Genomic DNA, 10135 nt, shown 5'->3' with positions numbered 1-10135 from the left:
TGAAACTGAGTCTGGAGATGCATATTCGGACTCAACGTTCATTTTTTCAACTTAAAAACCACATTAATGCAAAGGATGGGGATGAAATGAATTACTTTACCATAAATTTCAGCTTTTTTTCTCCTTTTAATGTGATAAAATACAATAATGATGTTTTGATGTTGAAAAATTGATTGAGAATGGAATAAATTTTTTAAACCCTCCCAATCAAAATCATTCAATTATTTTCACTCAATCCTTCTATTTTTTCAAAGTCCTCTCCTCTCTTCCCTAAGAAAAATAGGAATACTTTTGATTCCGAAGACTTTGATAATGAATCTCAATATAAATTATGCAAAATCCCTTATGAGAAAGGCCCGGTTTTGAGTTCTTACTTAATTTTTAAGTTATATGTTTGTTTATAGGGTGATCAGAAATTAAGGGATTTGAGTTACTAAGGAATGCTATTGTATCCATCTTAAAATCTCATATATGGACTTTAGACCCCCAAACCATCCATCCAATCATACCCTAAATTTCAATTGTGTTTTGTTGAAAATATATTTTTGAAGAGATGTAAAATACACATAAAACATCATTTTAGCAAATACACCACATTACATACACAACTAGATAGCTGATACTTAATTAGCATGACTTGCATGTCTTCTGATTTATATAAACTTTTTCACAGATAAAAGGAGGGGAGATGGGGTATGCATCCCCTTCCACATAAGATACTTGACATGATAGTAAATAGAAGTATCATACATTGCTCCATGTCTTGAAAAGTAGAACCAAAAGTATAAACTCATGAATAGTATAACAAATACTGCAACTATAAGTAAAGCCTATTGACGTAAATGGTAAACGCAAAACTGTCACAGAAACTAAAAAGTCAAGAGGAAATCAATCACACAACTTGGTAGTTTTCTGTGATCAACTGAGTTCGCTGAGCAAATTTGGGAGGATTACCACCTTTAAGTGGTATGATATTTGTAACCTGCAGAGAGAAGCAAAAAAAGGTTAAGATCTCATTACAACAACATTCAAGCTAATAATATCATATCTTATCCATAGCAGCTGATGACAGGCGGCAAAGGAGTTGAAAGAAAAGAACTTCTATTTAGAGATGAAAAACTTCCCAGCCATACAAACATCTTTGGGTTGATAAATGTGTCAGTTTCAAATTTTGACACATTGTTCCAAATTACACTCCATCCACTGCCCCTAATAAGATTGAATACCATAAAGAAAAACACAAACCTTCAGGTCACTAAATGTCTCAGTTGCTGCAAAACGAACTGAAATGGGAAAGAATGCTGATGAATCGGCTTGTGGAACAACAAACTCCATTGACCCACTGCCAAATTTTTAAGATCAGACAAAATAAATTGAAAGCTTAAAATTAAATCTTAAAAAGTCACTCCAAACATAGCATACCTGCGATTTGAATTATCAATAAAAAGGACAGACCACTCCAAAATGGAATTCCTAGAGTCATACCTGCAAAGCCAATTTTATTAGGTAACTATCGAGTGCACAAAAATGTAAGGAGTAAAATAAAATAAAATGATTTAGAATTATAAATGTAAGTAAATATGAAAGACATAAATTGGTGATTTTGGGAGGGGAGGGGTCATGTGGGAAAGCAAAATTAGTTCCATCAAACAGTCTGAGCAGTGGTGTAAAGCTCCCTAATACTTACCATGTGTAACAGATCCTACTAACCACAGACCAAAAACACAAATCATTGTTGTCCCTAACAATTGTTCAGGGAAGAAAAACAACAAATTACTCACTTCCATTCTCCATCAATCTGACTAACAGATGGTGCCTCTCGAAGAGCTGGAAGAGGTACTGATACCACAACATTCCGCAGATCAAACATTGATGAAGCCTCATATTCAATGCTGACATAAGTTTCATTTCCAGAAGAAGATGGCCAACAGTTGACTGCATTAGAAATATATACAACACTGTCAGTTCTTATTACATGAAAATAAAGTTGTTGACCACATTAATGATAGATATTAACTCACTTGTCAGGGGCACCATTGACTCATCGGTGCTTTGCATTCTCCACCTTAAAAGACCAACACCTGCAGCATCACTGCCTTGACTAGTGGGGAAAGGCCTATTGGGATCCTTTAGACCTAGTATATAGTCATGGGCAAATAGCTCTTTATTCATGTTAGGGTGTGTCTTGAAAGAGATGGCCTGATTATCCCCAGTTTGGACCTGCAAAAACATGGCACCATATGCAAGTACCAATACTTTAGTTGTCTTCTAAAGTGACATATACATGAACTGTGTTTCACATGAAATGTTTTATCAAATGATGATGAGATTAAACGAAACAACTATAACTTTTGTATGTCAATAACTCATTTTTTATTATAAATAAATTCCTGGTTATGCAAATCAGCAGCCACAGGACAGAAAGCTTGAGAAAGATAGTAAGTATACAATACCTGAACTTGAATATGTCCATCTTCTTGGTTAAGAATTTGCAGAGACAGTGTGCCTTGAACATCAAAACTACCAACTCCGCCATCTCGTTTCAGAGTCACATTTAATTTCTCCTCAACAGTTAAAGTGACAGGATCGGTAAGTGGTGGGGCAGCTGTCCGAGACTGGCTAAGTCTTGGCTGAACATCTTCAAGAATTACCTCACCTTCTGCTTTCAATGATTCCAAAAACTGATTTGTCTTTTGAGATTTACCAAGCTTCATACCAAGACCCTTTGGCGGAGCAGCAGCAGATGAAGTTGGACGACCTAAGGAAGAGAATAGCAGAGTACATTAATGAAAAAATAACTCTTAATTCTGAAACAAGATAATTTGGGCATAGAATAAAGCACAGCCTTGGAGATTGCAGGATCTATTGCCATTCTAAGTAGTTACATTTACAAACATTCTAGATGAATTTGTGAGAATCTATGAAAACCAACCTTTAGGCTTGGTAGGAAAGGAGTCAATATCAGTACTAAATCCAAAACCAGTTCCAGTGCTAGGTATGCTCGAATCACTGAAGCTATTTTCAATTCTTCCAGAACCTATTGATCCAAACCCTCCTTTATCACCTTTATTCTTTTCAATCTGCGCAGTAAATGTATTAAGTTCAATTAAATTATGAGCAATCCCAGACTCAACTTAAAAAAAATTTACATTGTAGTCCCCCGATCATACCTTGCTTTTATCAATCTCATTGGCTTTCCGCTTCATCACATCCTTAGTTTCATTGATCTTACTCTGCATAACCAGCTTGTGCAGCTTCTCTTCGTGACTTTCCATCTCACAGTATTGCTTAACTTGTGCAACAGTCACATTTTCCTTATGCCCAAGAGAGATGACTTCATCAAACGCAAAAATCAGCTCAAAGGCATGTCTGCAGATACCCTCTTCGTCAAGGGAATAAGAATATTCAGGGACCTGAAAATATTAAGAAATGAACTGAATTTGTGAAAGCATTTTGACAAAAGTTTAATCCAGGGGCTTTAAAGATTTGAAAAGGTGAAATACCTCCCTCCCACTAAAAATCATTTCATCAATCCTAAACCTTCCTATTGAAATCAATGTAATAAACGCCTATAAATTTCATTGTAATAAACGCCTATAAGTTTCAATGTACTAAACGCCATGTTTAAATGAAGAAGTGGAGCTTATGCATCTCATAAGTGTACCATTAAAACCCCTTGAAAACACCAACATGACAAAAAATTAAAACGGCACAAACATTCTAGATTCAGGCTAGCATGTCATACCAAATTAACGACAAAACTAATAATGCTCCTAACAAGATGAAAAGACCAATCAATTGAAAATAAATGGATTTGAGAAAACAAGAAGTCAAATTTGAAGCATCAAAGAAAGAATACAAGTTTGGAGAGCAGTCTCAGAGTATCCAAATCTTCCAGTATGTTGCTCTGTTTGTTTGTTACAAGTAGCAGGTATAGAGCTTCAATTGGCTGGTAAACATAGCGCACGTTCTCAGTCTCAATATATGTGTGCTGTTTCCCAGTACCTATCAGCTTGGGAAATGCTGCTAGAAGTCCCTCAATTCTTATACGAGACATATCCACAAACTGTCTAGAAACCAGCACTGTAAACAAAAAGCAAGAGGTTTAGTGGCATAAGGGTATGGGTGTTAAATCCATAATTATTTAGGCACCGTCAAATAAAAAATCATTACAGGACTCCGCTGCTGTTTATAAACTAAAAAATTATTCTGAATGTGAAAGCGAAAAAATTAACCTCCCAATAATAAGCTGCAATATTAAGAATTAGACACACAAAAAAGATGGAATAATTGAAACAGTAAATGGATTTCATAACTCATTGGTCTATCTGATACATAAAGTGAAGAGCAGAAAAATTATACATATCAAAGCAGTCATATATCAAAAGATACCTATTATATTTTCTGATTAAGACTTGTAACATATATTAGTTATCTTAACATCAGTGACCATGTTTTCAACCAAATCAAAAGAAATTACTTCATTAGAAGATTTTCCACATGTCCAACTCCAACGAATGTATCTACTCCTGGAAAGGAACTACCCCGACTGGAACTAATTTCTTATATATTTCTCAAAACCCAGTAGCATGTGTTTCATAATAGTGAATAAGGGGGAGTCCGTAACAATTGCAGCGATGTACAATTGCAGCAATGTAGAGAGAATCTAAATACCTCATTTGTTTTAATCATGAAGGGTGTGTTATAGCTTCAAAATTCAAATATTATAAACAAAGATGAGCACATGTCTAGCCTACAGTTAACTATGATAAAAAGTGGCATCTCAAGAGCAATATATAATATATTTAATATGTTTCTTTTCCCTGTAGTGAAATTTATGTTTACTTAAGTATAATACAATGACTGCAAATGAAAAGTGAGCTAGACACAAACTATCAGTGCTAATTACTCTTAAACTAAAGGATAAAAGACCACTGGTGAATGGGAGCTGAAAGCAACTCACCTTTGCCAGACTTGCCGACAATGGATGCAGCAAGAACGACCTGTAAAACAAATAAAAAAAACATTTGAAGAGACAAAAATAACTCACGATACAAAAGAGAAAAGCAGGAACATATAGGAATATCTTTTATTTTTCTGAAGCCGATAGATGTTTGTTTCATCAGTTTACTAAGGCTGCGTTAGAGAGTGTGGGGTTTTGGAGGGGAATTTTGGAAGGCGTAGTCTATATTTTGATATTTGATAATTTTAAAAAAATGAAAGAGCAACTCGATAAATGATAATATTATGCTTCAAACACACTTAATTTAATTTTAAAAACATATTATAGAGTCCTTGATTTAAAAAATAAAAGTAAGTCCTCCAGTCCACTCTCCTCCAAAACGCAACTTGCAAACAAAACCTAAAGGAAATGTGATTGTATGGCCTTTGTATAAACCCTGCCTCGCCCTCACAAATTGAGCCTACACCAAACTAGCAAACAACTTGCTCATACAATCAAGCTCAGCACATTTTTGAATGAAATCAAATATCAAAAGTTACATAACTATATTCAAGGTAAAAGAAAATCAAACACTACTTAGCAGCATAAGCTTGCACCGGAAGATCCAAAGTTACCCGTAATGTAGAAGAAAAACCATGCTAAAAACTTACTACAGAAGAGAATTCATATGAAAGAACTAAAACTCCCATGGTCTTTATTTACAGATCATAAGTTAAAACTGTATACATATAACAAAATTGGAGTAGCTACAGGCCACCCAGGCCACTCCAGTATCAAAATTATTCCATCAGCGTGAATACAACTATACAACACACAAATAAAAAATAAATACTGAAATCAAGAGAGAAAAAAACTAATAAATGTAAACTGGTTTCCTAAGCAATGCAAAATATGAGCAAGTTCTCAAATATTATACTAGCGGTGAGTTACCATTTTGTTCGATTGATAATTGAAATGAGGAAAATGTTTCTTCTAGTGTTGAATTGAATCTGCAAAAAAAAAAAAACAATCACATTGTTAGTTAGGAGCTATGGGATCATGAAGCAAGGTTGTAACATCCTAAATTTTTTGGAACATTAATAAAACCAAAAGGTTATGTTTTCAAAATACCAATTTTTTTATTCTTTTCAAAACCGCCAATCAGAGTAATCACATATAAAATAAATGTACAGATTAATTTGAAACAGGGTATTACGCTAAAAAAACATCTTACAAGATTTTAAACACGAGTTTGTAAGCAAACCCAAATCTTCACAAAAAAAAATTAATATACTATCCAAAAAGACATAGCATCCAAAATAAAGAAAACAAGTGACATCTAAGTTGATCCGCAACAACCCGCCGAACAAGACTGACATTGCATATTACCTACAGACTAGTACTAGACCGGCTAATTAGGATGATGCATGCGAAACTATGATGCCTTCAACAGTTGTGGTGATAATCAACCCAAATTATAAGAGCAAGGGACACCATCCGTAAACAAACATAATAACAATAAAGCATATATATGAACACAGCGTTCAAGAAAATAATATGGACAATTAAAAAGAAGACCCAAACTACATTTGATATTAATAAACACTACACAAACTCCACATATTATCACAGACAACATAACATTAATGTTTGGTCGACATGAAAACGAACATCACCACTCCCTCGTAAGGGCAATTATCACCACTCCCTCGTAAGGACAATTATAGTCGCTCTCTTGCAAGGGCATTGATCACAGCTTCCTTAGAAGGAAAATTATCACCACTCCCTCGTAAGGACAATTATAGTCGCTCTCTTGCAAGGGCATTGATCACAGCTTCCTTAGAAGGAAAATTATCACTACTCCCTCATAAGGGCTATTAACACCACTCCGATAAAAGGACTATTTTCCCGTAGGAATTCATGACATGCATGTAAAATACATAGCCAATACCAATCACTCCCACTACAACAATTTTATTAAAAATTTCACCAAATAATATACAAACAAGCCTATATATATTAAAAATATTCAACATAAACGACTTCACCAAATCACACACCTCGTCAATTGAATACAACACGCATTTTACATAATCACATATACACCAGAACTGCATAAACACCACTAATCGAAACAATTCAAGTATTGCACCAACTCTGATCACTTTTCTCACACCTTTACACAATTGAAATTCCTAAATTAAAAGTTAAAGTATAAATCCTAAGGTAAGGTAATGTAATGCAGTGATTGAATTGCTAAGTAGCAGAGAGAGATCTTACCGATGCAGGATCTGAGATTCGGTAGTGCAGATCTGATCTGAATCGCAGAGGAAAGGATTAACGTCACCGATAGCAGAAGAGAAGAAAGGAGGATCCGAAACGAAGCTAGTTAATCTAACTCGGGTCCAGTGTGTCTAGATGGACCCCCCATTAACCTTATTCGAGTTAATTAATTAAATTTATTTATTTATTTTTCGTATATTTGATTTGCAATGACTAGAAATGAATTTAATATTATTTGTCAAAACTTTTTGAAAAATAAATCACTTTCTGAAATGATTTTAAGAAACTTTATTCTGTTTGATACTAGTACAATTTTTTTAATAGGTTAAAATCTAAATTTACAAAACTGATTTCAAATAAAAAAAGTTGTTTTTATTAATTTATCTATAAAATAAATCTTCTCAATTAGATAGGTAATTAATAACATTTTAGGTTACAAAATCAAAATAAATTAATAAAAAATACGAAAAAGAAATCACATTATAATTTTGTTAAAAAGTAAATATTTTGTTTAAAATAAAACAAAAAATAAAAAGCAATTTAGAAGATTTCTTAACTCACCCCATTGTTATGAAGCACACTGAATTGACGAAATTGTCCTCGTGCTTCCGTAGATGCATTTTCGAAAGCACATTTTTTTTGTTTAATGTTGTATTGTTCCGTAGATGCACTTACGGAAGACTTTCGTAGATGCATCTACGGAATTAGCCCAGACCCAGAAAACCAAAACCGCAACATTTTTAACCATAAAAGACTCAAGCATTGATTCATTGATTGATCGGTATTACAACAAAATTTCAAACAGAAAATTAAGAAAATTAAGAGATCTAAGGTATTACAACAGTTAAAACAATGTCATCTGATCCATGCATCATTAGACCGGAATCGACGTCGTCTTCAACTTCATCCCACCAACGTTGCTTTTCTCCGGTTTCAAAATTGGTCCTTGTTCTAAGCCTCTGGATCTTTCGGATGACTTCGCCGGGTTTGTACTCCCTCTCTAACTGAGTCATCAGAGTCCTCTTGAGTTGGTCGAAGGTATGGATGTTCCAAAACATAATCGGCATATGGGGTTTGACCGGAGAGAAAATAACATGCCCATTCCTTCTACGATATTTCGGTTCCGGATCGGGACGCCTAGATGATGTTCGCTGCCATGAACAGGGCCTTATGCGAGACATTTTTGTGTTTGTGTTTAGGGTTTGTGTTTGTGTTTGTGTTTGTGTTTGTGTTTGTGTGCAATGCAAATTTAGAAACCTCAAATTTATAGAAGCCTCTGGAGACTATGGACCACACAATCTCTGTCACAGAATATTTCGTAGATATATCCACGAAAGGGTCATAAATTTCTCTCTTCCGTAGATGCATATACGGTAAACACCCATAATTTTCTATGTAACACCCTTCTGTAGATGCATCTACGAAAATTTCCCTGCTATTTTTTTGCAGAATTCAAAGCAATAGCAGCAGTGGCATGTAATAGTATAAAACACATAAACACATAAACTATAAAAAAAGGATTATATTGCAATGGTATACAGTGCATAAATTACATTTTGAAAACAGAAAATACATCAAAAGAATTGTCGCCGGCTAAATCTATTGGTGGTTCCAATTTTGACTTTTCTGCATTCGAGATTTTTTCAATATTTTTCAATCTTTCGAATTCATGCATCCTATCAACAAAAACATTCGGTCACGTTTCGACAAGTTCGGTATGATGAAGATTCCATTCTGGTGACGTAGGTGATATGGGGCATCCTGGTTTCAAGTAAACTTGTACAATACGCGATTTGGCGATCCATCCAACATATATAATACGATCAATTGGATTTGTAGGAGGTGCGGAGCGGAAAAAAGGTTTCCGAAAAACCATAATGCGTCAAGTCAATGCATACCATGTCATATGCGCATGCAATGAGATGTCCCATTTCCGGGAATCTCATCCAATGCGAAACCGGTGCGTAGGCGCCCCTTCAAGGAACAAGAGCTCCGTTGACCGATTCAAATTTAGTTTCGTCTCTAAATACCCACGTATACGAGTCTTTACGGTTCACCAATTCCTCGATAAGATAATGTCGGACAAGCTCATAGGCATCATCTCCCTTACCAAGCAAAGTCGATACGGCCCGGAATCCGCAATTACCGTCCCCTGCCACATTTACAATCCGGTCGATGTATTTTTGCATAAAACCGACATCTCGTCAATGAATAGAATTTTTGGAGCAATTTGTACATCTTCGACTGATGGAGCAATAGGTGTTGGAATCGGAACTTTTTGATCAATAGGTGTCGGAATCAGAGTGGAAACTTGTGAAACTTGCAGTGGAATAGGTGTTGGAGGCGGTTTGCTTAAGCGAGCTCCCTTGTTTGAACTCTTTTGAGATTTTTGCAATTTTGGAGTAGGTGAGTCGGGAAAGCGTTTGTCATCGTGCTCACAATATGAAGGAGACCGTGTTATCGAGTTGTCATTTGGCATAGACTTCACTTTCTTATGAGCACCCTTTGTCTTAACGGGTTGAGACAGCGGTTTTATGTCGGTTGTTTCGGGAATCCAATCCTCCTCAATTGTTCTTTGATGTTTAATTTCATGTTGTCATCAGCCTTCGAAAACCTCTCTTGTATCGCCTCCAATTCGAAAATAATAGAGTTATTCGAATCTTCTTCGATACAATCATCATCATCAAAACTAAGTCTCTTCCAATGAGGAATGACTTCATCCATTCTTATTGGCTCGCCTAATCTCACATTTTTAGCAATAACACAAGCACACGGGAGACCATACGTGCTAGTAATAGTGCAACCACACTTTGCGCTATCGCCACCAAAGTTTCACCTCGTGAAAGATATAATTCAATCCTGCCCGAGACATATTGCCAATCAATTGAGAGTAAATGATGTTGTCCTTAA

At 35.3% G+C, this 10135-nt stretch overlaps 1 protein-coding gene across 1 annotated transcript; it reads right to left on the bottom strand.

Moving 5' to 3' along the window:
* Positions 1 to 617: 617 nt before the first annotated feature.
* LOC131621681 (coatomer subunit delta-like) lies at positions 618 to 7375 on the bottom strand. Its single transcript, XM_058892711.1, has 12 exons — positions 7223 to 7375; positions 5894 to 5952; positions 4964 to 5003; positions 3860 to 4083; positions 3171 to 3413; positions 2933 to 3080; positions 2454 to 2758; positions 2022 to 2220; positions 1782 to 1935; positions 1423 to 1485; positions 1246 to 1342; positions 618 to 982 (listed from the first exon to the last, which is right to left on the bottom strand). Exons 2-12 carry the CDS (start codon positions 5894 to 5896, stop codon positions 893 to 895), a joined length of 1566 nt encoding a protein of 521 aa, XP_058748694.1. The 5' UTR covers positions 5897 to 5952; positions 7223 to 7375; the 3' UTR covers positions 618 to 892.
* Positions 7376 to 10135: the final 2760 nt, after the last annotated feature.

Source organism: Vicia villosa, unplaced genomic scaffold, assembly GCF_029867415.1.
Source record: "Vicia villosa cultivar HV-30 ecotype Madison, WI unplaced genomic scaffold, Vvil1.0 ctg.000010F_1_1, whole genome shotgun sequence".
Classification (NCBI taxonomy): domain Eukaryota; kingdom Viridiplantae; phylum Streptophyta; class Magnoliopsida; order Fabales; family Fabaceae; genus Vicia; species Vicia villosa.
Note: the sequence above shows the minus strand (reverse complement) of the source record. Positions and strands in the feature narration are given on the sequence as shown.